The 27038-nt window shown below is 49.7% G+C and overlaps 3 protein-coding genes across 3 annotated transcripts; all 3 read right to left on the bottom strand.

The window, feature by feature from the left end:
• Window positions 1–9613: 9613 nt before the first annotated feature.
• On the bottom strand, window positions 9614–13178 carry K444DRAFT_586340 (ATP-dependent protease-like protein la). The gene is made up of 10 exons (XM_024877970.1): window positions 12613–13178; window positions 11446–12565; window positions 11136–11395; window positions 10924–11088; window positions 10786–10873; window positions 10378–10642; window positions 10243–10329; window positions 10078–10193; window positions 9974–10027; window positions 9614–9908 (listed from the first exon to the last, which is right to left on the bottom strand). The coding sequence occupies exons 1-10, from the start codon at window positions 13082–13084 to the stop codon at window positions 9821–9823; spliced, it is 2715 nt and encodes a 904-aa protein (XP_024739809.1). The 5' UTR covers window positions 13085–13178; the 3' UTR covers window positions 9614–9820.
• Window positions 13179–16130: 2952 nt separating this feature from the next.
• Window positions 16131–17753, bottom strand: K444DRAFT_610927 (uncharacterized protein). The gene is made up of 6 exons (XM_024879848.1): window positions 17706–17753; window positions 17239–17367; window positions 16896–17177; window positions 16645–16844; window positions 16315–16583; window positions 16131–16255 (listed from the first exon to the last, which is right to left on the bottom strand). Exons 1-6 carry the CDS (start codon window positions 17725–17727, stop codon window positions 16180–16182), a joined length of 978 nt encoding a protein of 325 aa, XP_024739808.1. The 5' UTR covers window positions 17728–17753; the 3' UTR covers window positions 16131–16179.
• A 4871-nt stretch (window positions 17754–22624) lies between these two features.
• On the bottom strand, window positions 22625–26977 carry K444DRAFT_642050 (glycoside hydrolase family 55 protein; the record flags this gene model as incomplete). Its single annotated transcript, XM_024884696.1, has 15 exons — window positions 22625–22696; window positions 22956–23011; window positions 23046–23159; window positions 23222–23245; window positions 23284–23610; window positions 23686–23879; window positions 23931–23986; window positions 24216–24589; window positions 24648–24766; window positions 24799–24934; window positions 25032–25295; window positions 25444–25639; window positions 25705–25895; window positions 25960–26099; window positions 26895–26977. 15 exons carry the CDS (start codon window positions 26975–26977, stop codon window positions 22625–22627), a joined length of 2346 nt encoding a protein of 781 aa, XP_024739807.1.
• Between the last annotated feature and the right edge of the window lie 61 nt (window positions 26978–27038).

The following is a 27038-nucleotide window of genomic DNA, read 5'->3' as shown; positions in this document are numbered from 1 at the left end:
AAAGACTGAAGCGTGCTGCGCAGGAGGCACAACCAGAGGAGGGGTGGTGGCGTGCAAGGGGAGAACACAGAGGGTGGAAGAACAATGATGCGTGATTGGTCTCGTACCTTTTGTTTACAGACGATGACAATAATCCCCGTTGACAAATGACTGCTGGAAGCCTCTGCGCTGGTTTCCCTCTCTCTTGTTCTTGCACCTCCAGCTGGTGCTGGTCCTCGTCCTGCTCGTGCCGCTGTCGAAATCGCCGATGCCGAGGGTTGGCGTGCCGTGTTCTAGTCCGCAGTTCACCCACCTGCCGCCAGGAGGAGGTGGGGAGAGAAAAAGAAAGGAAGGGAGGGGGAAGGAGAGAGGGGAGCAGAGGAGGGAGAGGAGAGGAGAGGAGAAGCTTGCGGCGGCCGGATGCAAATAATAAAGAAACCCGTGCGGTCCGTAGGTCAGCGGCTGACAGACGCGACGACGGGGGGCATGGAATGGATAATAAGTAGATGCTGGAGGGCTGGCTGGCTGGCTGGTTGCTCTGCTCTGTTCTGCACTGCACTGCACTGCTCTGTCTACTCTGCTCTGCTCGAGTCGTGGTGGACACCTCGTCAATCGTGCTCCAATTACCTCCTGCGCCTTGCCCCGTCTAATAGAGTACTGGTACTCGATGAAATGACGGGAGATCCGCGTGGAGCATTATAATGCAATTATTTGTGCTATTGCCGCCCTCAAACGACATGCCGCAGGAGTGGAGACGGCAATCGGACGGTACCAGTACAAGCAAGGGCTCGTCTGCTCGTCTGCTCGTCTGCTCGTCTGCTCGAGCCTTGATGCCAGATGCTCGATGCTCGATGATTCGATTGTTTGACGTCGAGCTCCTAGACGCCTCGTCCCCGTCCTAGGGCCCCCCCGCCCCAGGCCCAGTCCCAGCCAGAGCACAGTCCGAGGCGATCCCCGCAAGAGGCAAGTGGGCCAAAGCCAAAGGAGGCCTCCTTGTCGCCGTTATTCATGCCTCCATTTCCCCTCTCGAGAGCAGCCGTCTGTTTTGAGCCACGTTCCCACCATTCAGGATTAACGATTGCCCTCAGGACCGCAGGAACCCGGGGCTTTAACCTTACGCTCGCTTCGACGTCTATCAAACCATCAAACCATCAAACCTAAACCGCCAATTTCTCACCACCGCAACCTCCCTCTCGCCCGTTTTTAATCTTCATCAAACGCTCAAAGCTTCCTGTACTGTCCAAACACGGCTAGACCTGCCCGCCCACGGATTGCCTTTTTGTCCTGCCATCCCGATGCGGCGACCATGGAGGACCTCAATTTACCCTCTCTCACGCGTCCTGCATCACAACTAAGTTCAGGACGCTGCTGCGAAGGAATCCTCCGGACCGTAACCTCACCACACCACACCACACCACACCACACCAGCCGAGGCGCAACGACCAATCCACGGTCACCAGCACAAGCACAAGCACAAGCACAAGCTTAGGCTCTTGGGCCGGTGCTCAGGCGGGCGTTCAAACAACTACTGTACTGTATGTGCGAAACTGCTGCGACAAGACAATCGTCCGACCCTATGGCCGATCTTGATCAGCTTTCCTACTCCCGGAATCTCCAGCGAGCCAGCCCGCAAGGAACGAGTGGTGGCATGCTGCTGCACGTCGCTCGACCTGCTCCTGAGTCCTGGCCAGCCAGATTCATTTCGCTGGACTGCTGCCACGGCTGACGCCGCGAGGCCCTAGCCTTGTCATTCATTCATCCCCACGCCCCCTTGAAGCTTGTCGTGATCCAGTGAACCACTGAAGCCCCCCTTCCCCAGTCCTCGATCGCAGAAATTTCACTCCCGGAGCCTGTGTGACAGTGTGTGAGCCGTGATCTACGAACGGCACCTGCCTCTTGTGCAATCCTGGAGCTCCTCCTCGGTATCTACTGTACGGCAAGCGCCACGCGACGACGACAGCCCCAGGGGTTCACTCCGAAGCTCTGAGCTCTCATTCCACGAATCCACACATCCCACACCACCGGCCCTGGCCAGCACGAGTTCGCAATGCAGGTCCCTCCCCCACATGGCGTCTCCACCTGAGACCTTGAACAACGGCAGGCTGCTGGATTCGAGCAATAAATGGGTCGATAACGGTGCTGTATGTCGGGCATGCCCTCAGCAGCTCAGCTGTCCGGAGTAGTTCCTGTACCAGCATATGCACGCACGAGGCGCTCGAAATAGATCGCCATCTCCAAACGATACAAAACAAAAGCAAATTTCCGCATGAACTCTGCATCTGGTGCATGGCTACGAATGCTGATCAAATGGGGAGAATAACAATGCGCCTATTTTCCGAGGGCAGCTCCGAGACGGTGAGACCCCAAGTCCTCCAATTCCGCGAAATGGCGTCGAGCTTACTCGCGAGTCGCGAGTCGCGAGCTTGAAAGTTGAAGGGCAATTTTTTGAGTTTGCCCGTGAACGCTACTGCGTAATCCCATACTCACTCCGTACTTTGACAGGAACATAGATCCCTGGCTGCGACCTTGAAATTTGCTGCAGGCAACGAGGCTAGCGTGCCCAGGAGTGACGCCCGTCGACCTGCCATGGCCCATGGACCCCCCCCCCATTGCCCCAACCGCTGTCGTGCTGCACCCTGCACTGCTGCTGGTGCTCGACTGTTGCTCCCGTAGCCCGCTCCTCACAGCCAGCGCCATCGGCCCACTGCGGCCCACGCCCTCGGTCCCCAGTGACAGCTGCCCAAAGCGAATTAGCAGAGCGTTTTGACTGCTCAACTGCGGAGCCTGGAAGGCTGGGTTTTGTTCTGGAATTCTGCACCTCCTTTCCAACGGCCACTTGCGTATTCAACTCCACGCCAGCATCATCCTTTCCGGCGGATGAGGTTCGCGGCCCCGCAAATTTCCGCGGCGGAGAGGCTCTTGCTCACTTCATCACTGGCCAAACGGCGACACTCGTCGCGACATCACGATCGGCGCCTCCAGAGAGGCAGACTGTAATAACCTGCCCCACAAAACCTCACGGCCCTGTCAATAGTTCGTCTCATTTCACTATGAAAATCGCGCGGACCGAGGCGAAGCGAGAATAAGCCTCATTATCCAAGATCCCACGTTTTGGCCCAACCGTCGACGTCTTATCCCATCCAATATCACCAGCACTCGTGGCTGATTTTGGCATCACCATCATGCATGCCATTCCCTTCTGAGCGACCAGGAAGGGGATTTGAGGCCTTGGAGAGGCCAAGTTCCAAAGCCCGGACTTCGTTGATGCAGCTCGTATGGAGGGGAGCGAGTCAGGCTGGCGTGGCTTGTGAGCTGGACAAGCAGCCTCGCTCGATCTCACCCTTCATCCTTGAGGCGGGGTAAATAATGCGTTTCTCCACGAAATGCTTCTGTTAATAAGGCATCATTGGGAGGTGCACGACGCTGTAGCCATGTGAGCTCGGCCGGAACCACCTGGCCCTGCCATGCATTGCCGAGGAAATACAGCATCTGATCTGGGGCGTACGAGCATCGGATAGAGCTCGATTTAAAATGACAGCCTCAACAAATTCGGGGTTTTCCAGGGCGAAGACGCGGGGCCATGTCCATGCGCACGCACATGAAAGTCCGGACAAGGCTTCGGATGGAAGCGTATGCGCTTCCCAACCACAACTTACAGCAATGCACGAGAAGTCTACCGACATGTTCAGCACTGTCCGCTGCTCGAGCATGACGTCTGACAATCAATCATTTCCCGCCATCTAAACAGAGGATGGCGTCGGACGTGCTCAAATCGATCTTAAGGGGGCGCTATAGATTCCATGGTTCACGATGCGTTTTATGGCCCTACGGGTTCCCCGTCGATATGACAATCATCATATAGCCACGGGCGATTCGTTTATTATGCATGTCTCCAGACGGCCCTGGGCCTCGTGGCAGTGTGGCATCATCTTCGCTAAAAGTATCCTCGACTTCTTATCGTCCAGATCTCATCTAATCTCAGATGGGGCCGCGAACCGAAGCGTTTGAGCTCGGAGTGTGTGCGCGCAGAGACAGCATGGTGATCTGTGCAGACTGCCACCAGTTCCCCGGGGTGAACACCAGCGGGGTGGGCGCCGACATTCGCACTGGCCTTCCTCAGTTGGGCCACCTGTGAGGCGGTGTCTTTAGCTTTTCATCGCAACCCGTCAAAGGATGTTGACATGTGTGGTGACTGCTTCGAGGCATGGGCTTCATCAACCGTCTGGAGAACGCCAGGGACACTTTATCTCGGAGGCAAGCCAAATCTACGGCTCACGGAGGGACAGTCCCGGCATATTTAGTAGAGATGAAGACTCGTACAGAGCTCATTGTTACAAAAACCGGCTTCAGCATCTCACATGCGGCTCGAGATCCGGCGAGGTCGACCGAAGTGGGACGTCTTCGATATTGTGCCATCCAAAAGGGCATGTCACTATAGCCCAGTTTTGACTCGTCACAAATGCGGGGGCATGAATTTCATAGTGTGGTGCGAAACAGATGCTTCGCCGGTTGCGGGATCTGAAGGCATGAAAAACACTCATTTCAGACGGAGAAATAAACCGTACAGCACGAGCCCCCCGGCGGTCAATTTGGTGAATTCATCCCGAAAGGTGGCCTCTGTGCGCAATGTCATGCAACCCGATGCCTCAAGATCTAGCCGTTTTGTCTTTTTATATCCGAGTTTGTTCAGACCTCAACCGGATCGAGGCGGTGTTGGTACCATCCATCGCTGCACCCATCGAAAAACCCGCGACGTCGTAGTCAGAAGTGGAGACAAGAACCCCTCGAGTCCTTCACCAATCGGGCCGCCCACAAACTTATTTTAAAATTATCCGGCATTCTGGTTCATCACCAAAGCGACACCTGAAGCGGCGTAGATCTTGTGCCAAACCGCCAGGCCGCAGTGGTAGCGAAGGGACCCGTGGCTGTCGATCATCGAAATGATGCCTCATGGGGTGGGCAGGCCCTGGCACCTCGTCGCCCTGGCTGATATCCCGCGACCCCTGCCAATATTGGATGACATGACATGGCAAAGCGCAATAATGGCCAAATGAGACTTTGTGCAGTGACTCCGTCTTTAATTTTACGTTCGTGCTTCAGGTTAGGTGTCTATGCTAGCGCACGGCATGTGCAAGAAGACGGAGCTTCATCTGTACACGCGCGTGAGGCGCGGAAGGTAGCTGACACCTTGCCAGAAAGGAGGGGGGTCGTCAGAGCGCTGTCACGGCAGCGCCTGCTCTGTCCATTGCGGAATCATTACCCGTTCGTGCCTCCCACTTAGTGCCTCAGGTGGTTGGTGAAAGCGACTTGTCCCCGAACCACCTAGGGTACTTAGTGTGAGGTACTAACGGGTAGACGACAACACCAATTGCGCCCAGAAGCCACCAACTTGAGGGCCACGACTCATGAGTCCGAGAACAGATGCTACTGGTTTGACCTCGCAGTCACGGCAATAATCTCCCTACGGAATACTCCAGAAGCTACTAAATGCCGTTGCGATGGCGTGGGTTGGCGCCGCCATCGATGCGACCAAAATCAGCCTCGTTCTTCTTGCGATGGCTGCAAATCGCGGAGACGAGGCTGCTCAGCCTGGCCACTGCATGCGAAGGCCATGCTCCGGAACTGGATGAAAAGTTCCTTTGTCCCGCGGAAAGGATCCGATCGAGATTCCCAGATCCGACACTTCCCCTCGACCTTGCTTTACTGTTCTCCTTTGCAGAAAATTCATTGGGTGCTCCCTTGGACATTATCCACTTAGGAGTCACCCTCTCCTGCAGCAGAGTAGCCCCGGAATGATCCTCCTCCCGCCGGCTCTTCACGCTGCTGTGACTGACGAAGGCCGCTGTGGAGCGTGTTTGTCGACTCTTCAGGCTATAACTCGAGCCAGCAGTAGTCCGCGTCACCCAAAATATGTACGGACCTCGAGGATCCGCAGCACCAACGCGGCTAAGCAGATTTGCCAAAAGCTGAATCCATTTTTTTTAATTTTTTTTTATAAATACCAGACTTCCGCCCTTCACTAGCTGCTGCTAAGTAGCAAACTCTCGGCGCTCCACCAGCCCGTTGTCCACGCCGGTGTAGACTATATGGATACTTTCTTGCCTTGCTGCCAAGCAGCCCAGTTGAAAGAATGCCACTTCACATCATCAACCACCCTAACGATCCTACCTGCTACACCACCATGAAGGCCACGAGGATCAATAGAACTTAAAACTATGTTCATAAACAGTAATTTGTAATCTCCTTTATTTGAATGGAATAGTGTTCCAGTTAGTAAATTGCTGTCATTAAAAAAAATCAATAGACACTTCCAACTGCTTTAGCGGTTATCGATAGTCTCTGTCCTGTGGGCGCCTACGGGCTGAGATAACCATCGACGTCTTCAGCGGTTTTCACCCACTTCGCGTCCACTAATGGACATCAGACCCACCAGACCCACCAGACCCCGACTGGGCATCATTCCTTCAGAAGTTCAGATCATTTGATCTGCCAGAACATTTCCGGTCAGAGTTCAGGGTTTCAAATCTTGTAGAACTAGTGCAAGCGGCAACTGAAATAAGCTCAGCGCTACCGACAACTTTTGTGTCTCAGCAACCCGCAACTCCTTTACTCCCCTATTTCATTTTTCTGGTACCGAGGAAGGTATGTGTCATAGGAGTCAAATGAGGCCAGATTGTTCTAGGGGATCTGTGTTCGATGCTTCATGAAGCTTTAGAAGCCATATCTTCGCATCGGCTAGGGGGCATGACAACAATGCTTTGAAGGTTCCTTTTAGGCGTCCACCTTGCTACCTGGCAAGCGACAATCTAATCCCACTATCCGTTGCGCTTCGGCCAGCTTTGCACTTCACGATTAATTGAAGGTCCAGTCAGTGCAAAGCTGGTCGCAGTGCAACGGGATACTTTGCACTAAAGGCATCGCCGGAGAGCTAGATGGGTGCCGTGACCAGTCAGATTGTTTTGTGCAGCGGCAACGGATCGACCCCATGCGACCCCAAGTTAAGGCCACGAATGGGATTTCCTCCTTTGGCAAACAGTGCGTTTACATACGAGTCAGAGGTTTTGAAAGCGGTTCACTATTCGTACTTGAAAGTTTTTTCCAGTACGATCGTCAACTTGTGTATGTCTTGGCTTGGCTGTTACCAGATCGTATTCATCGTGTCTCTAGGAGACCGAAGCATCAGAAGTGTTGATCAGATAATGCTCTGGAATTTGAGATACCGCAGCGGCGCATTTTCAGCTCCAGTGAGCAAGTAAACGGCTCCTGACACGCCCGGCCGTTCTGAGAGAAATCATTTGCGAAGTCTCTGAGTGATTAGGATAAAAGTAAACCTCCTAGGGGTGTCTGACGGGTTCAAGTCCTGGCTCATGTCGTCAGGAGTCTCCTGAAAGTCGAATCAAAGACCGTTCTGCCTTCGGCTGAAGCTGATCAATAGTTCAAGCAAATTCATGCGGTGCTGCTGATTCATGCCTTGAGACCTCTCTCAATTCTGACTGACTCAAGATTGAACACATGGTTTCCTTTTCATCTCTTACCCAAAGGCCAAGTCCAGTACACCGATAGCTTTCATCACCCGCAAGTGCTTGCAAAACCAAGCCTTCTTGCTGCAAGATTCCCCCTTAAGACAACTCTTAAGCGAGGTCTTAATGTTCAGCGCACCACCATCCGATACTTAAAGGGGCAAGATATAAATCTTCAACTTCGCAAAATATATCAGGCACCAAGCCCATTCTGTCGTTGAAATCCCCTTCCCAGCGCAGCGTCATGCAAACAACCTCAAAAAGCAAAATATCGCGATTCTCCGCACCGATCGTCGATCGAAACAAAAGCAACAAAGAGCGAATGCGTGATAAAGATGTCTCGGGGAATGGATTATGCTCGAGTGAGACAAGTCTTCGGCATGACGGCCGTTCTCCGATACAAGACAGCGATCGAAGACAATCCATCGCGAACGCCGCCTATCTGTCTCAACAATCCGTTCCTATGAAACTGAAACAGTGAGCTCGCTTGCGTGATAGCGCCGTTTATTCTGCAGGTGCAGGCAGCAGAGAAACAAGACAGATGTCTCGGCTACCAGGCAAGCGCGGAGGGAAACACGGCCTGTGGTACGGCTTCAAGCGAGCCGTGACACTTTCGGCATGGCCAACGCTGAATCGGGAGTATGTGGGAGCTTTAAATTCCCGTGGAGGCACGGGAGGGTGGTACAAATGCTTCTTGATCAAGCCGATGCCACGGCAACGCCTTGCCTGTTCGGAAGCACGTGCTCACCTTTTCACTATTGATGAACGGTACGCATATCTTCAACGTTTAAGATCTCGATCTGATTATTTGATGCACAGTTTCTCAGTCCTCACCCAACAATACGGAATGCACAGGACTCGGTCCCAGCGAGACCAAGCTCGACACACCAAAAAGGGGTACAGGATAAAAGTAAACAAGAGAATAAAAGCAACAAACACTGCACCAGAATCTCCACAATGGACTGCTGCATGAACGCAGAAGCTCCTGGACCCTGCATACAGGTGGCAATGCAGAAGGGTATGTATGTCGACGTCGATTTTGTCTTTCCTGCACCTGCTTTGCTGCAAGGACCTGTTGGGCCGAGAGCAAATTGATGTTGAGCCGCATTGCGAAGAGAGAGGGAAGAGATTTTGATGGGAGGTCACTTCTACCTGTCCCACGACGTGTGGTTGGAGAGAGGGATACACATGTGATATCCCTCGGTGCCTCCCGTCATGCTGTACCAATACCCACTGTTCTCCCTCCTGCATCCTACAAAAAGGCGAATTAGGAAATACCCCTCGGGTATTCGGGCATTCGGGGAATTCACTTCCATCCTCGTCCTCCATCCCATCCAGCTAGGGATGAAGGAAGCGTTTTGCACGTGATCTTTGGTAGATGGAAGGACGGGTGAACTCCTGTTGTGCCTTCCTCACTGCACATCGCATATAATATGCAGATGCAACGGGAACCCGCATGCATCAGCACTTGGCTGCTTGCAAAGAGGGGAAATAGGGCAAGACCCTTCATCCCTCGGGTTTTCGGGAAATTGCTTCCCTTTCAAAGAGCGGGAGTTCACACGTGATTCTCGGCTGATGGAAGGACAGATGAACTCCTGTCGTGCACACCTCACTGCACATGCAATGTGCAGATGCAGCGGGGACCCGCATGCATCAACTCAATCTAGCGGTACCACCCCCTCGGAAACAAAGCACAGCGGATTGAGCCACAAGCCTCCACGGGAAGAACGACCGAGGACGAGGATGTGTATGCATCGGCGTCTGCATGCAGGTAACCTTACCTCCCCTCCCCTCCCCTTCTCACCTCTGCCCCACGCACGCCTGCATGCAGGAAGTAGTTCCCGTAGAGTATGCCTTGCATATGCCGTACCCCTCATAAGAACGAAGAAAGCTAGCCCAAAGAAAGAAAGAGACACAACCGGGGTATTGTTCGGATGTCGGCGCTGCAAGTGAGAGCGTAGTTCATGTATGCCTTGCATATGCCGTGCTATATGACCGAGAAAGCTGGCCCAATGAAGGAGAGCACAAACGGGGCATTCTTCGGATGTCGGCTCGATGGTGGGGGTTGGGGGGAACGTTACAGTGCTCGAGGTCGGCCTTTGTGTAAAATAAATACTGATTGAAAAAATTCGTCGAATGTGATTTAGGTAATTAAATCCAATTGTTGACAAACTTCTCTACTATGCCTCGCCCCTAACCATCCGCGCTAAGCTAAAATAGATAGGAGATGGGAAAGGGAGATATAAACTACAGGTGTGGTGGGGAGAGCAGTTCGCACTACTAACTGTTTTTCTCTGGTTTTCGTGGAGGTGAATAATAGTTTACAGCTGGCTCTCGATGCCAGCGAAGTTTTGCTCGCCGGGCCAGTGGGCTTCTGGCCAAACGTGACGCATGGCTTCCCAGATATGTCTGCAGTTGACTTCTTGTTAGTTCTGACAGAGGGACTTAGAACAACTCTGGCAATTTAGACATACCTGACGTGGATAATCTCCAACCCGTCCTTTACTTCTTGCGGGAGGTCTTTTACGCTGCGGGGACGTTAGGGCTGAATTCGGAAAGGGGAGAAGGTGGCGCTTACTCCTTCCTATTTTGGGCAGGAAGTAGGACGGTTTTGACACCAGCTCGCAGGGCACCGATGAGCTTTTCCTTGATGCCTCCGACTGCGGTGATGCGCCCTCGAAGTGAGATTTCGCCCTGAACATTGTTAGCGGGAGTGGGAGGTATGGAGCGGGCGTGAACTCACTGTCATGGCCATCGTCGGTGGTACTGCTTTGCCGGAGAACAACGAGATCAGCGCAATGGTGTGTGCAACGCCGGCAGAAGGACCATCCTGCGACTGTCAGGAGATGTCTTACCGTTCAAAAAGGGAAAGAGGTACCTTTGGAATGGCCCCCGAAGGGCAATGAACATGAATACTACGGTTCTTCATGATGTTCTCAGAGGGGTCGTGTGTCAAGCCCAGCTCGTACGCATGCGCCTTGACCCAGCTTAGTGCGACCTCGACGCTTTCCTTGAGCACATCGCCGAGTTTTCCTGTAAGCTGCACGCTCCCGCTGCCTGGCATATCAGCCACTTCGATAAAAAGTATGCTTCCGTTGCCACCTGAGCTATATGCCACGAGACCAGTCACGATGCCGGGACGACTGCATAAGATTGTCAGCTAGATGTTCTTGGCCAATATATTATCGGAGATTTTTGTATCTCCTATCTTGCATCTCACGCAGTTGCCCACGCATTGGGTAACACGGCGGCGGCAGGATTTCGATAGAAGGATCGGATGAAGTACCTTGTCTTTTCGGCGATTTCCTCGTCGTATTTCTCGATTCCCAAAATCTCCTCGATATCTTCCACGGTTAATTGAGGCTTGTACCTCTCTGCAATCAAGTCAGTACGTGGCTCTGAGGTAACCTGCCAGAAAACCTACCGGCGTGCCCAGCATCTTTGGCTTCAGCATATTCCACAGCTTTCGCACGACAGACGGAGCCAATCTCCCGCTCCAGATTTCGGACACCTGACTCACGGGTGTATGACTCTATGATTTTGGACACGACATCTTGGTTGAACTCGACCTGCCCGGTCCCGAGACCGTCTACACAACGTCAGCGTTGAGCAGCATAAACAGGATGCAAGACTTACTTGTCCGAATTTGCTTGGGGATCAAGTGTTGGAGAGCGATATGTCGCTTTTCGAGAGTAGTGTACCCTGACAGATAGATTGTTTCCATACGATCCAGCAGCGGAGGTGGAATCGTATCCAGGCTGTTCGCGGTGGCGATGAACAGAACTTTGCTAAGATCAATTGGGATGTTGACATAGTGGTCCACGAAGGTATGATTTTGCTCGGGATCGAGGACCTCGAGCATGGCGGCAGAGGGATCGCCATGAAAGTTTGATGTGCTGTGAAAACTGTTAGGGATACAGCAGAAATCCGTCAAATGACTACTTACCCAACTTTGTCGATCTCATCCAGCAAGAAAACAGGATTTGAGACCCCAACCTTCTTCAGGCCTTGCACGATCAGCCCAGGCATAGCAGCAACGTAGGTTCTGCGATGTCCTCTGATCTCTGCCTCGTCTCGGACACCGCCAAGAGAGATGCGGTGAAATTTCCGCCCCAAAGCAGTGGCCACTGACTTTGCCAGACTCGTCTTGCCAACACCGGGAGGACCAACTAAGAGCAGAATTGGTGACTTATCAATCATTCGCTTGCTCTTCAAAATTTCCACTTTCTCGATCGCCTTTTCTTCTTCGGCCTTCGCAACTTCGGCATTCACATCCTCGTTGATCGATTGCTTTAGCTTGAGCACGGCCAGGTACTCCAGCAACCGTTTCTTGACTTTGTCCAAACCGTAATGATCGTCGTCCAGCTGCTTTCGCGCCCTCGACAACGTCTCAACGCCAAGTTGGTCCTCTGTAGCGGCTGACCAGGGTATCTCTGCCAAGTTTTCTAAATAATTTCTGGTGACTTGATACTCAGCTTGAGCTGGAGACATCTTCTTCAGACGTCTGAGTTCTCGCTCAGCGACTTTAGATGCTTCCGCAGTCATCTTCGCAGCATCAAGTTTCTTCTTCAACTCGTCCATCTCGTTTGGTTCTTGTTCATCTTCTGGGGGGCCCATTCCTGCCATTCCAGGCATTCCAGAAATCCCTGGCCTTCTCATTCGCTGATTGTTAATTTGGTTCATCTTATCCAGGTCGATATTCGAAGGTAGCGTTGTGCTCGTAAAGGTTGTGATGCTAACGTTGTTCTTGATGTTCCCAACCTGGCGCTGAAGCAATTCAATGGCTCTCTCGAGTCGTTCCTTGATATCAAAAGCAGCTAAGATCTGCAGTTTCTCTTCCAAAGAGGCTTCAACAATGTTGGCCATGAAGTCTGCCAGTATACCAGCATCTTGCAATGCCTTCCTTGCAATAAATTGTTCAAGCCGCCGGGCCAGTATGGGTGAGAGGCCAGAACCAGTACCACGGGGTAACAGAGATGATAAACGTAAAAGGGCGAGGAGCTCGCGAGACAGTTGCTTGAGGTGCGCAAAGAGGCCTTGCAGAGTAACATCTTCGCCGTTTATTGCTGCTCCAGATTAGCATGCGTCCGCTTTCTGGACCTTCATTTCTTACCCTCATCATATTCATATGTGACCTCAGCCTCAAAGAAGGGACGCTCTTGGGTAATCTTGTCAATCCGTAACCTTGCAACGCCTTCAACAATCAACGCAAATTCTCCCGTACCCCGTCCTTCCACCCCCGATATCTTCGCAGCCACACCATATTCAAACAGATCCTCCTTTGTAGCACTGCCAGGATTTATATCCCAGCGCTCCTTTGGTTGCGGACTCCGCTCATCCTGCGATATCATCTTCTGTCCATTCTTGGTGAGAAGTGGCGAGTTCAGCGGAACGCAGGCAATATGGACATGGTCGAGCCTTTGGCTGGGTGATTTCGAGGCAGCTCGACTGTAAACACTCGATAGCAGAGCTGGGATATCAGGTCGATTGCCAGCCACCGGTATCCGTAGAACTATGCCCGGGAGGAGGACGGTGTCTTTTGCAAGCGGTATAACAGGCAGGGTGAGAGGCTTCGAAGGCGCCATTCTGTCGTTGCCTTCTTGTATGCAATGTCAATCTTTGATTTGTATGTACAAATGCGTATTATCGTCTGTCGTTGATGTTGTTGGTGTTGTGTCGATCATCGAAGATGGAGGAAGGAGGGCGATCAACAGCCGTCGAGCGTCATGGTCGCGACAAATCGCGGAGCCGAGGTTCCCTGCAAATCCCTGCAAATCCTTGCCGACAAGGCTGAGGGGCACAACACATCTGTTGACGGATTACACTCAAGTTATAATCTTTGGTAATCATCCACAAGTATCACACATTTTTCAGAGCAGCAATTCGCGAAATCATAGCTTCACGTTAGATGGCGATAATCATGTGACAAGCCGAAGCGAACCCCTAACCCCTTCTCCAACTTATGGTGCAAGTGCCAGCTATTTTTGTAAATATTTGCTTTCAAACATTAATCTTCAAATTAAGTACTTCATCACAAAAGCTTCTTGGGGTTTTGAATACACAGGAAACAAGAGAGGCCAGTACAGTTGTTTCTCGCGAATTCATTTGATTGAGCTGCCCAAGTGGCCTCAGCCTCTTCCAAGATACCTGGTTGAGCTTTCATGTGATCCAAGCATCGCTGTGCTTCTCACCATATCAAGTTTATAGTCTGAATTTCTAGAAGACCTTCTTCCACTTTCTTGACTGCCTCCCCTTCCATCAAGCCTGGAATATAACAATCACCAATGAGTGTGTCGCCATCCTCATGCTCATGAACAATATACGGAACACGAATTCCAGGAAAGACATAAATAGAGTTGATCTGCTTCGTTTGGGATGACTCCGTTGTAGCCATCAGAAGACAAACAGATTCTCCTTCCCCCCAATACCACGGCTATTCGGACTGTATCATCAACTTCATTCTTTGGGCCAATAATTTCACCAATTGATGATGTGTACGGGTTCTTATCAGCCTCCACCGGTACCAAGGAGTATCTGGCAGGATTGGCCCGTACAGCTCTCCCTAAAGCCTCGTATTTGGTGCAACCAGTGATATAGGGCTGCCGTAACTCAAGGTTGTCACGTTTTAGAAGAAATATTATACTGTGTACCGAGGCTGTTGTGTCTGGTAGGTTGGAGATGTCCAGGTCCAGGTTAAAGATAATAAGCATGCGCTCTAAAACGGCAAACAAGGCAGTTGTCATGTATTCTCCGATTGGAGATGGCATGGCCCTCCGCGCCTATTCAGAACAAACTATAACTTTCTCCTTAAGATCCAGCAACGAGCAAATTCTGTATATAGTGCTTGAGCAGTAACGTCGTAGTTGGGTTTAGATGCCAGTACACCTTCCTGTCTCTGACCCCCAAGTAATCCGAGACCCACGTATATCTTATCTCTGGGATCCGTGGCTTCACAGGGTCGATAGGCTGCTACTATTCCACGGAAGAGTATCCCTCGAAATTTCCATCGAGGTCGAGTGCGAATATTATGACTGTATAGACTCTCACGGAATGGCTCAAGAAAGAAATAAAACGGCATGTCTTAGAGATGTGGCTTCGAGATGTTCTCCAATTACTCGCCAGGAAAGACAGTTTCCCATCCTTGCTCGTTGATCCGAGAAAAGAAGGTATAAAGATGATGGAATGCCTGGAAGTCAATTGGCTTTGATCTACAGCTGACGGTGATTTGCTTCCCCGTGGCTATTTCTTAGACTACCCAACTTCTTCTCCACCCGGATTCAAGTGTCAACATAGCATCTGCCACAGATTGAGAATTTTCGCATGGGGAAAGCAAAGACTCAGAAAGCATGCTCACCACGGCTGTTCCAGCAATGAAACAAAGGCTTCCCAAGGGTGATTTGGATTCTGAAGCCAATCAAGAATGCTCGGACCAACTCCTCCGTTTCCCACTTGTTTTGGCATATCCTTCACGAACACCATAGCCTCATCACTACCCGAGGACGCTTCGCCAATCCAAGCTTCGACGGCAACGGCAACGGCATTCGTGAAGATCGTTTGCATGAGCATCACTTGATGCGAGCGTTCTTCATTATCGTTTTAGTTGATACATATGGTATCTGCCCGTATCCAAAAAGGGAACCATCTGGAGCGAAAATGGCGTAACGCGGATTGGGTATTCGGTAGGATTCAGAAGAGCGCCCCACCGGAGGGATATTTCCTTCCTGTAGGTTGGGATCTCCCAAGTGTGTGACAGTGCGTAGTACGCACCCACTCTGCGAATCGGACAGTGCCGAACCGAACATTGTAATTGTGCGGAGCGTTGCCAAGCCACTCAGGTAACAGCCTGATCTTTTTAATCGTGGGATCTAAGTTACGATATCTGAACATCCTTGGGTGATAGAAGTGATGGCAGGGAGGATCACCTTGCAGATTACTGAATCGGATGTGATGCAAGAAAGAAGAGGAATACTACCTGGAGAAGGCTTCCGGGGGTTACATAGGCATTCACTTGGACCGATTCGCTCAGCCACACTTCTCGCTCCTTTTCCTTTAAACTCTGGCTGTGGCGATCTTCCGACTAATCAATAATATAGTCCTTGAAAGGCATAAAAATTAATTTCAACGATCATAATCCCGACGGCGATGGGATCGTTGTCTCTCAATATTATCAAGTCTCTAGTGCTTCGCTTCCAAACTTGGTATCCACACTTGAAGTAACTGTAGGGAGGGTGAGTATAGGTGAATTTAAAACATCTCAGAGAAGATACTCAGAATGTCGACTTTTAAAATCCCGGAATATATTATATGTGGTGACTAAACCATGAAATACAGACTTGAAATAGCAGAACTTGTTAAGAAGGACTATCGCGTGTCCTCTTCAAGTCTCTGAAAGGGTTCGCTCATGCGCCCGAAACACTTCAAAGGTGCAAACAACGACTAGAGCCATACTCGAAAGACAGAGAAGGAATACGATTAAACAGCCTTTAAAAGTTAATTTAGAATTTTGGAGAATGAGCTTTATTCTGGAGGAAGAACCCGAGAAATAAGCAAAGTGTCTCCCAGGAATTGAAGGGGAGGCGCAAAGTGAAAGCAAATCAGCATGCAAGACAAAAATGGGCACTGCCCCTTGATCCCGACTGTTTTTGAATATCTTCCAATTTGGTCGTCAAATGGAGCACTACTATCTTGGGTTCGAGGGTGTAGAGCCCGAACCTGATTGCAGGTTACCAAGAAAAGTCGCTAAAACCGCGCAATAGCTATGAATGATATCAGCAGTTTCTCGATTTGCCAATTTTTCGAAAGGAATGAGACTCACGCTGCAGATCCGAGTAGAATATCTCGCACTTTGATATTTGTGGACAGTGATAGCATGGTTGAAAACACCAACACAGAAATGATAACCGTTGCAGAGGTCCAGCCGCGACTCAAAGGAACCCACAGAAAAAGAGATATAGGAATAATCAAGATCGCAACGGCAACTAATACGCTGAACAGTTTCGCTGCCCCTGTGACTCGCATTTGGGAGAAGTATGTGACCACTAGATCCTTTTCATTGACACCATGTTTTGAAGAACCAAAGAGAAGCTGGATTGTTCACTGATGTTAGCTCCCCATATCTGAGACCCGGTCTCCTTGGAAAACTTACCCTGGACCATGGCGTAATGAGTGAAGATTCGAAGTGGTCGATATTGGCAAGTGTCACCAGATCATCCTTGTGCAAGATCCAGTCATCTTCGCCTTTTGCAATAGGCTTTTTCCACTCAATCCAGTGAAACACTGATCGATGATCACGCTTCAGAGGTGGCCCAATTGCCCTCAGTTGTTTGTCTTTCAACATCAAATCATCTACCCAACATCAGCATTGCTCCATGTATTCGAAGTTCGATTTAGTCATACAGTACACGGGCAGTTTTTCTTCCAACTGCTTTAATATGTCTTTTTGGCGAGTGTCCCAACCCGTCCTATGCTCAGTGCTCACCAGTCTATACGAAGTCGAAGATCCATCTCTTGCGTCAGATCGATCGAGTTCTTCGAGTTCCTTCTCGAGTGCCGCGATCTCGGACTGGAGGTGGATCATCACTCGACAGTTGGTCTGGCCAAATTTTCGAAATATTGCAAAGCTCTCATCGCTGTTCATGAAAGCTGCAAGTTGTGGATAGCCTTCGGGATAATTGTCCACTATCATAAGAAGTTTGTCAGCTTGACGACCACAACAATAGATTTGTTCCAAGGGTCGAACCATTGCTGCTCTTGAACACACTGTATAGCTGCCCTGCTCCTTCTCGTCGAGTTTCCTTCCAACGCCAGAAGAAAGACAGCAAAGATAGAAATGAAGCTCCAAGGTGTGCCAGAGTATAAGAGCGGGCTGCTGCCGTTGAGCCTGTCCCTCATCGGTAAGCGAGCCTATAATTCAGAGAAGGGAATCAAACCTTCATTAGCACTATTAGAGAAGAGAGTTCCTCCTGTGTATGAGGTACTGAACGTTGCGGATTTCGAGTGACTTCTGGTTATGGCAGGGCGGATGGGCAGTGAGGCTTGCTCAGCCTCGTCAGGACTCAAAGCATAATCCGACGGCCCTGCTGCCATTGGTGGAGGAACCGCATTCGCACTCATTATTGGAAAGAGGTCAATGAAATCAAGAGGAAAAAAGGTGATTGATAGAGAAAAGCGTTCATTTAGCAAGAGGAAAGAAAAATACTTTCTCACTTATTGGTGCCAACTCATGCATGCTTTCCTCCTCGAAGAGCCTCACGGATTGAGAATGCCTTGACTTAGGCGGAACAAACCGCCACATGCAGGCAAGGCTGTGCAACACAGCAACGGTTCGAAAGCTACCTGTTAAAATCATGATCTCAATTACCCTATGACAGCTTTCTTAGATTGCTTTGATAATATCTTACCTGCTGAATGTCTCGACCGCGTCGTGGCGGAATCTTCGATGGCTGGGCTAGTAATTGGCACTCTCGCTTTCTTTACAAGCAGGTATTTTTGGACTGGTCCTACAAAGATTATTGTTAAAAGAATCTCCCTCCACTCTGCGCAGGAGGTTAGGGTGGTTGCAGTATGACGGGGAATAAAATTCACCGACTCCTGACTCCGACTGGTCGACATCACGTGCGTAGGTCGCGGGAAGGGACTAGATATGAAAAAAAGCATAGGTAGAAATAGAGCCTAAGAAGAAGATAAAGAGAAGGGTAATGAGACTCTCTCCCTCAACAAATAAATTAGAGGAGGCCGTCAATCACGTGATGAAGCTCACATCGCTGCCTATGCACCGAGGTGTCCAATCACGGCCAGTGCAGACTTCTGGGGCCTTCGTTAGCAGCAAGTGCAGATAGTGTCCGAGACATTCGGCCAAAGTTCTGAGAGAAGCTGTTGATGTGAGACTTATGAAATATAATTGAATCCTTCAGATCAACATCAGGAAATCGCGTTTGCTCCAAAGAATATCTGATTCTGTTAGGATTAAGTGGTGCGTTCCTTGAGTGTCGATTCATGCATGGCGTTGACAAGGTGCGGTGAAGCGACCCAGTTAAAATCGGGAAAAGCAAAAACGACACGCCCCTTGAATACTCACAGTGGATCCTTTATTAACACCACCCTGAAACCTCGTTTATAACCCCCAACTAGGAAATATCAGTGCTTTCCAGAATCGCTATTGGCTATACCCTTGAGATGGCCAGTGCTTGGGTGGTGTTATCCTTGGGCCCACTGTAAGTATTCAAGGGGGGAATAGTAATTTACAGCCGCAACATACGGAGCCGTTATTTCTTCCTGAAGAAAGACAGTCCTAAGTAGGAGTTGAGTTTTGGTGTTCCCGCTCGCGCCCGTTCTGCGCTAAGCCCTCGTGTAGGCAGCCCCTGCCTTGCGCGAGCGGGGGAGCGGATTTTCGGAGGTTCAGGTCAGGCTCAATTCCCTCATTCGCCTGCAAGAAGTCAAATCCCTCGCAACTTTCTGGCCAGAGTCGATTCACGTGACCGGTGTGACCGGTTTTGTTCCCCTGCGAAATCGAAATCGAAATCGACAACTTTCGGTCGCAATCCGTGGCATCGAACACACAACCACAACCAACTCAAAACCCTCCAGGCTCAAGAACGACCGAGTTTAGTGGGGAAAGCTCGTATCAACAAGGTTATTCCATCCACTTGAAGTCTCTGGCGCATCTTCCGGCGATGATGCGTATGAATGCCGGCGCTCCTGCGATCGTGCTCGAGTTGGGATGCGGTCAGCGGACGATCTTCCACTTCCAGTACAACAACAACCTCTTCCCTATTTCATCAATACCTAGCTCGGACATACCCTTGAGGATTGCACGGAACATTTTTACCTCCAAACTCGACCAAATTATTAATGGGACTGTCTTCAGCTTCGACGAGAGATTGAGCCCGGCTTGTTGTTCAGCGATAGACACAGCAGGGGGAATGAAGGCGCCTCTCTCGACGGACACAATTAAGCCATCGAAAGAGAACTTCATGACACGATCTGGCTAAGCGAAACCTTTGGTCTTTTGGAATGTCAACGATGGGATAGTTACTGAGCTTCGACAAATGGAAGAATCGTGCATTTGTTCAAGGGGCTTGCACCGCATTGGTCACATTGCTTCTGTTCCAAGTGAGCTCTCGGTGGAAAACATAGTCAACCTACTCCCGTACCTCTCTCGCCATGGCGCCTGCCTCTAATTCTTCGTCTTTAGAGCCTCGTAATGGCTCCGCTCACAGGTACCGATCTCATCTCCAAGACCAAGAACCCAAAACTGATGTTTTACTAGCAATAGCGGACACTCTCTAAGAAGGCCACGTTGAGCAAATCAAGCAGCGAAGACTTCGCCACTGCGATTGCAACCCTTCCAACCGAACTCATGTCAATATGCCAGAGAATATCCAACACTCTGCATCGATCCACCGAGGAGACTCTTCTTCGGAGACATCAATGAGTAAAATAAGGAATCAAATTCTTGGGGAAAGGTTACTGCATTCCGAATCGAACACATAATCGAATCATACCAATGCTGTCGTCGCAAGCCGGCCACGTCCCTACCAGTTCCACTCGACAGCCTGGTACAATCGCGGAAGAGCGTTAACAGTTATGCCGATTTTTCCGACTTCACAGAGAATACTCCTCCGCAGACAGCGTACTCAGACATCAATTTTTCTGCTCGCTGTTCAACGCTTCAGCGAACCGACTCTACTGAGGAGCCCCGCAACTGCGACTGGCTCAGGGTACGAGGCCAGATTAGGAACTCGTCATCAGGCTGTGCCTTGTGCCTTGTGCCTTGATACTTTTCCTACAGCTGAGATCCCAGACCGGCAATGGAAAGTGCCATCCACCTATCGAGTTCCCAGTATCTACGAATATCCGATGTCCATCTCTATTTTCCGCTTGCGTTGCCATCTTGGAGCTGTGTTAACTAATTCCGAATGACTCCTACGCCGAGTTGACCAGCTTCGCCAAAGCAAACCGCAGTATTATCCTATCCAACAGCTCGACCATGTATGATTCAAAAGGCAAAATCCCGATCCCTGGACTCTTTTGCCTGCTCAAACCAGCCGCAACTCCGTCTCCGTCTTCAAGGATTTATGGTTGAGTCTCGATTGTTTCAACTGCTAGGGAAACGCCATTCCAGATTTCATCGTGAGTTGGAATACTTGTGGAGCGACGTACTGGAAGGGGAAAAAAAGGAGCTAGATCACATGACGTTGCGCCACTGTGGCTAATGCAATCACGTGCACCTGGATTCTCGAGAGGAGAGGACGGTTTTGAAGGGAGGCTCGAGGCTCAACGCTGCCCTACTGGATTGGCCTCGCAGATTGCGTAGGCATTAGTATGCTACTGTCGAGCGCTATGGAAGGGTTCACTCACGTCAAGACGATTCCAGGCCTCTACAGTACCTTGTCGCCGCATTGTCTATCTCGCGGGAAGGCAGCATGCTGAGACAAGCTTTAGCACGTCGAACAGATGAGAATGGAATGCACGAGCCTAGACATCCATTACCTGATTGCTTGGAGTTGCCGCAGATAGTATAAGAAGAAGCCTGTCATTGAAGTGGAAGTGGAAGTGGGACTCTCGAGGAAGAAAGGCGTTGAGCTTCAAAGCGTAAGCGAGCCGTAGCGTTATCGACAGCGACTTCGATGTTTCGATGTGAATATGGGAAGTGGAAGAAAGTAAACCCAGGCCACGAGGAGCACACGACACTCAGACTACAATATCGAGCACGAAGTGCTCGCAAATCCTCGAAGTCACAGATTACCGAAGCACAAATATACCATCAGCAATATGCACGATCATCAAGCGGCTTTCCGCGAAGCTTCCAGTCTACATGTAAGGAGGATTGACCGCTCACAATAGTTTCTTGTCCCTAATACTCCCTTGAAGGTTACGCTACCGCCAGACTCGATTCTCGATCAATATGCGACTGTCCCTCGCCCTCCCAAGGGCCAGGAACCTAAACCTGTACGTTTGAGAGTCGTGGCAAAGATACTCGACAAAAGCTAACAAGGGCATCAGTATCCTCAACCGCAATACCCGCCGCCACACAGTTACGTTCGTTAAGTGAGTCTAGTTCATGGCGAAACACGCGAATCGAGCACATGGCGGGATATGTGGTTGGTTTCTGGTGGAGAAGGAATATTTTTTTGAACTGTCAAATTGTGACATAAGGAGTTCCATTGTTATGGACTGGATCCGAAGCGGGCGTCATATACACAAGGACATACGCGGAGTTGTTCGATAAGGGGCTCGCTTAGGATTCGTTTCGAGCACCTTCATACATGATTTGATCTGAGGCAGGTCAAGCTTCGCTCCCTCAACGATTCTGCTTTGGGATTGAAGTCCGAGGCGCTAGGCTCTAGCTATCTGAGAACTTCAAATCAAAAGCCATTCAAGAAACTTTCTATTTTGCATCCCAATTGATGGCTGTCTAGTTTGTTACGTTTCTCTCTGCTTACACAGTCACAATTGAAGTCCAGAAAAAAGGGGAACAACGTTGTTGCCGCATAGAGGTGGAAAGGCAGCTGGAATGGCTATCATTGGTCATTGATCAATTGGACTTGTTGCCTTGGATTTTGGGGCGTCTGAGGGCATCAGCCATCTGAGAATGAACATTGCATGGCAAAAGAAAAGACCCAGGCATCAGTTCTCGCCGCTATATTTGAAACCAAAGCACAGTCGGGAGGCAAGTCATACGTCTCTTGAGATATCCGCTCTCATTAAATGTTGCTGCTCAGCAGCACTCGAAAGAGAGAATTAAGCACCGGTAGTGACGGTCACTCTTGTTCGAGAAAGGACGAGTTAGACCGTTCACGCTCGAGCATGCCGAGCCGATGATCCACTCAAGACGAGCAGCGCTTGTTAGCACTCGAAAAACCGAGCGCAAGTCTTAGCAGGGATCTCTGACAAGCTCCCAAGCAGCGATTGTTGAGCGAAGAGCACAGGGGGGAAGAGACACGAGGGAAAACATCATGATACCTCCGAGCTGCTTGAAACATGCTTCGTGAGTCCAATGAAGCTGTGGATGTTGAGAAGGTACGAAAGTCGTACTTGACAGTTGTAATTCACTACGAAGTTGCTCGAGTTTACCCAATTAACATCAAACCTCTAGTGTCCCATTGCTAGCCTGGAAGATAGTGCTAAAAGCCATAGGTATATAAATCCAACCTATTACCACCATCACGAACCTCAGTTGAATTGCCCGAACAAGGCTATTGCAGCCCGAATTTCCATCTGGTGCTGGACCGCCACCATGCTGAAGCAGATTATCGCACCCTGGATCAAGTGAGACACAGTTCTCAGTCTTTCATATGATTTCGAAAGCGAAGTCGGAAAAGGGGAAATTACAGCACTCCACAGCATACTCCACCCCTGCATAAACATAACCCAGGTCCTTGCAAGCGGCCCGATATAATTCAACTGTCATCGCCCCAGGGGCTGAAGCATGAACAGTCAAAGTCCGAACCGAACGCTATCAGTAAAGCAGCCCTTAAAGTTCCATCCTGGAGCTGGAGCATGGCCAAGAGCTGTCGAGTTGCCTGTGAGATAGCTGTAAAGAACGAGTCGCAAATGTTCCGCCACAGATTTCTCCATTTTTGCCACTGCAGGGCGTAGTGCATTGTTTATCTCCTTCGGGGGCCGGGCCTCCGCCATTGCGAAGAGCATTATCGCAATCTGTACGAATGAATTAAAATTATACTCTTGTAAGAAAGTCGACTGGAATGTGGACAACTTACAGCATTCGAAGCTATACTCAACGCCTGCCAATGAATATCCGCAGCTTGGCAAGCGGCGAGACATGCTTCGATAGTATTGGCAGCAGCTCCACCCAGAACCTCTACAAGGTTTCCTAACGAACGTGCCCAAGCATCGGTGTAGCCACCGCGGTAGTTCCATCCAAGGAGTGATGAGCTTGTAGGAGGGACTACGTCGGTAGTGAAAAGTGCAATGGTGTCGGGAAACACATCGACGTTGTCACTATACGATGCTAGACTTTTACCGTTCTGGGTGATCATGTTGGCTGTGCCGACTGTGCTGAGGCAATACACATTGATGTTACTAACGCTACCTTCGAGGCTGAAGATATTGGTTTGGCAGTTCTCTGGACCACCGCTGTTGGAAGAAGCTGCGACAACTTTAGTACAGGACATGCAAGTGATGGCTGGAGGGGCGTAAGGAGAATTTGAGGGTTGCAACTTACTGATGCTATAGTCGTTGAAGAATGAGTAAAGTCCTGCACCGTAGATGAAAACGTCCTTAGAGTTGACGATACGCAAGCCCCAAGCCTCAGCGCAATTTCCGGACTGCACAGAGCAAGATGAGGCAAAGTCGGGGTCGCTAGGTGCTGGAACAGCACTGAACGGAGTAGGAACAACGGGCGTTGGCTGGTAATATCTTAAAAAGGTCGAGTTTAGCTGTGTGTTTGCAATTTCGCCATGAGCTTACGGTGTCTCGGTCTGAATGAAACCCATAAAGAGATCACGAGTGCTGGCTAGTTGGTACTGTTATAGAGTGTTGTGCTCCACTGATGTGCCTACCATGTTCTTTTTTTGGTTGAAAACAATTAGCATGATACTCCACGATGAATTGATACAAGATTTCTTAAAGGAAAGGAGTACTAACAGCCAGAAGTTTCCAGCAGTACTCTCAATAAGAGTCACGACCTGAATAAATTGTGATCTGTGCGTTGGCCGAGCTATTGATATCATGATCAGCAGTCTAGAGCCAAACATTCTCCATGTAAAAATTCGAAGCCGAGGAAGTGACGTGCATCAGCATGTAAGCTGCAATGCAGGCTCCATTTACGGTAGGATTCCCAGGAATTTTTGGACACTGAGGAACCTGAAGATTGGATACAGCGAAACCCCCAATCCTGACATGCACATCCCACATGCCAGAAGGTGTCCCTGATGCTGCAAGGTTCCATTCGATGGAAATGACTCCAACTTGGGCGCCTTGGGTGCTCACAATCATATCAGGCCACTCAACCTGGCCAGATTGGCCAGCATTTCCAACTTGAACCACTAGCTTAGTATTATTCTTGTCGTTGAAAAAATTACCGCTTGACATAATGATCGGGTAAGCCTCGCCGACCAGTCTCGTCCCTGCAGGAATGAACAAAGTATACGTGATCTTGTACCTCCCCGAATCGAAATATACTACAATTTCCTGCTGCAGAGGCGTTATTAATGGCATGCTGGAGATTATTAGTATCATCAGTCTTGCCATCTCCGACAGCGCCAGCGGTTCGAACACTTTGAAATGAAGAAGCTGGAAGGTCGCTGTACTGCGGTTTGGACCGGGAGTAATACACAATGCCGGCTGGGTAGGAGGAGCATATGCACCTTGAAACCTTTTTGGTTCGTTCGGGACGTACTGGTTCCCTCCCCCCAATCCCGTGATTGTTGTGGAGCCAGCCTTTCCGGCCAGAAGAGTCCACCGCCAGCTTGCTGCACAAGAGTTGCTACATCATTGAGAACGACGTTCTCAAGGGTGAGACTTCCTGCAGCACTTGGTGATGAGGCTGAATCGAAGCGGTGATGATACCAACTGGAGTATTTGTGATCGCGCTATCAATGACAACAACGAAGTCGACCTTCTGGTCGGTCCTGCCACTTGCTGAAATGTCGATGCCTCTCTGGCAATTGTTGATCTTGAGACCTTGATACAGCCAGCCCCAACTCCAAAGTTGACTGACTGTAGTGGCCACGTTATTGAATGCAATGTTGCGGATTGTAAATTGTTGATTGCGAATCTGGAGACCGATGTTGCCTCCATTGAGGATCAAGTCATTCATGAAGTCGGCAGAACCTGTTTCAGCCCATTAGTCCGTGAATTGTGCACTTTCTTTGCTGATTTGTAGAATATTCTCAATTTTAACAACAAGTATGATTACGATAAGGACATATTCTGTGCCCTCTGTATTGAGCTTAGGAAAATTATATAAATTAATACACACCGGTCTCCGAAAAGATCCCCACGTGTTGTGTTCCTGATGAGGAACTCATTTGAAAGACAAGGTTCAGCAGACTGGTCGACTGTGAAGTTGGCCAGTGGATACCGCAAACTGATGAATTAATAGGGAGATTTGAGTAATCAAAGACAAAATTGCGGACTTGTCTCCAAAATACATTTGTCGTTCCCCAATTCGGGTCCTGGGAATAGTTTTTATCGCCTTCTATAAATCCGAATCCTGTAAAGCCGGGGGTGCCTTCAAGACCAGAGAGTCATTTGGATTGCTAATGATCTGGGCGTAGTATTGTTCAACGATGGAAGAAAATAGTATGTAAGTGCCAGATGGGACGTAGACGACTGCGGGAGTGACAGTGGGACCGGGGCATCCTTGTCCACAACGACCGCCAGCATTAATAGCTGCATTGATAGCGGCAGTATCATCTGTAGCTCCATCACCTGACTTGAAGCCAGCTGATAAACTACTTGAAGAATTCTATACGTTTGAAGCCCTCCAAGGTACCTTTGGCGCTGAAATCCTTTACATTCCGATACACTTGGTAGCCACTAGGTCCAAAGGCCGAGATACCTTGGTGTGCAATGTTCTCGTACCAGTATGACGGGGCATCTCGCTGTTGAATGTTGAATATGAAGCTCTCAATTCTCGCCAATCGATGTCATTCGAATATTCGCGGAGTATTTCATCGACAGGGTTTTCAATTTCGGGAATCTTGAAATAGGCCCCGATAGCTCCGAAGACAAAGTCTGTCACTTGACCTTAAAAGAAAAACATGTTCGTTGAAATTTTTTGCTAGACGGAAATTGAGTAGCAAGGAAGATGTGAGAGATTGAAGGGATGAACTACGGTATAATAAACTGCTATGCTTCATCAGACCATGGTTACCAGGTGAAAAACAAAATCGAGGCAGTAAAGCAATGGAGCATCTGCAGAGATCCGACTGAATCTATTTCTGTCCAGCTGCAGGTAATTCTTAAGACGAGAAGATTAGCGAGGAACATGATTGAAATTTTGAACTTCGTTCCTCCTAGACCACTTGAATTTGTTAACCACCTCAGGCTTTGGTGGAGTATTCGAGTCGGAGCCTTTATGTTAGCGCTGAATTCAACTCATAAAACTTGATTTACTTGAATCATCATGAAACTCATGGTTTCCACCATCACACCACACTTTGCCATGTTTGTGTTGATCAACATGTTGTAAACGCCTTGGGCTTGTGACAGCGGCATGTGCAATAGCCGTACACCACTGATCTTCGTTGAGTGAGACAACAAGGGGAAAAGCAAGTAGTTGTGGAACAGTGTGGTAAGGCTGAACTTTCAGTCATTCAAATTCAGGAACCCTTATCCCATTCGTTGGCCGTTTCCAGGGATGTGTGCCTATTGCAGTCGGAAGAAGAAGAATCAGCGTCAGCCTACGTTTCCTTCTGACCTTCTGACCTTCTGACCTTATGGAAACATGGATGCTGAGGTGTAGTGGATTCACCAGCACAAGATATGGCTACACTCCATGAGGCTCGCATGATGTAGTTTGCACTGTATGTGAGTCCTGAACCCCAAGGTCATGAGGATTCATGGATCGAT

The sequence above is a fragment of the Hyaloscypha bicolor genome (genome assembly GCF_002865645.1).
Source record: "Hyaloscypha bicolor E unplaced genomic scaffold K444scaffold_53, whole genome shotgun sequence".
Classification (NCBI taxonomy): Eukaryota; Fungi; Ascomycota; class Leotiomycetes; order Helotiales; family Hyaloscyphaceae; genus Hyaloscypha; species Hyaloscypha bicolor.
This window is presented reverse-complemented; position numbering and strand designations above follow the sequence as displayed.

What these genes read in the sequence shown, in the direction of transcription:
- K444DRAFT_610927 (XM_024879848.1), bottom strand. Translation starts at nt 17,727, where the DNA reads ATGCATGAGTTGGCACCAATAA. An exon ending in GCATGAGTTGGCACCAATAA is followed by an intron (nt 17,368 to 17,705) that starts GTGAGAAAGTAT and finishes GCTCAACGGCAG; the next exon opens with CAGCCCGCTCTTATACTCTG. An exon ending in AGAAAAACTGCCCGTGTACT is followed by an intron (nt 16,845 to 16,895) that starts GTATGACTAAAT and finishes GATGTTGGGTAG; the next exon opens with ATGATTTGATGTTGAAAGAC.
- K444DRAFT_586340 (XM_024877970.1), bottom strand. Translation starts at nt 13,084, where the DNA reads ATGGCGCCTTCGAAGCCTCTCACCCTGCCTGTTATACCGCTTGCAAAA. An exon ending in CACCGACGATGGCCATGACA is followed by an intron (nt 10,194 to 10,242) that starts GTGAGTTCACGC and finishes AACAATGTTCAG; the next exon opens with GGCGAAATCTCACTTCGAGG. An exon ending in TTGGAGATTATCCACGTCAG is followed by an intron (nt 9,909 to 9,973) that starts GTATGTCTAAAT and finishes AGTCAACTGCAG; the next exon opens with ACATATCTGGGAAGCCATGC.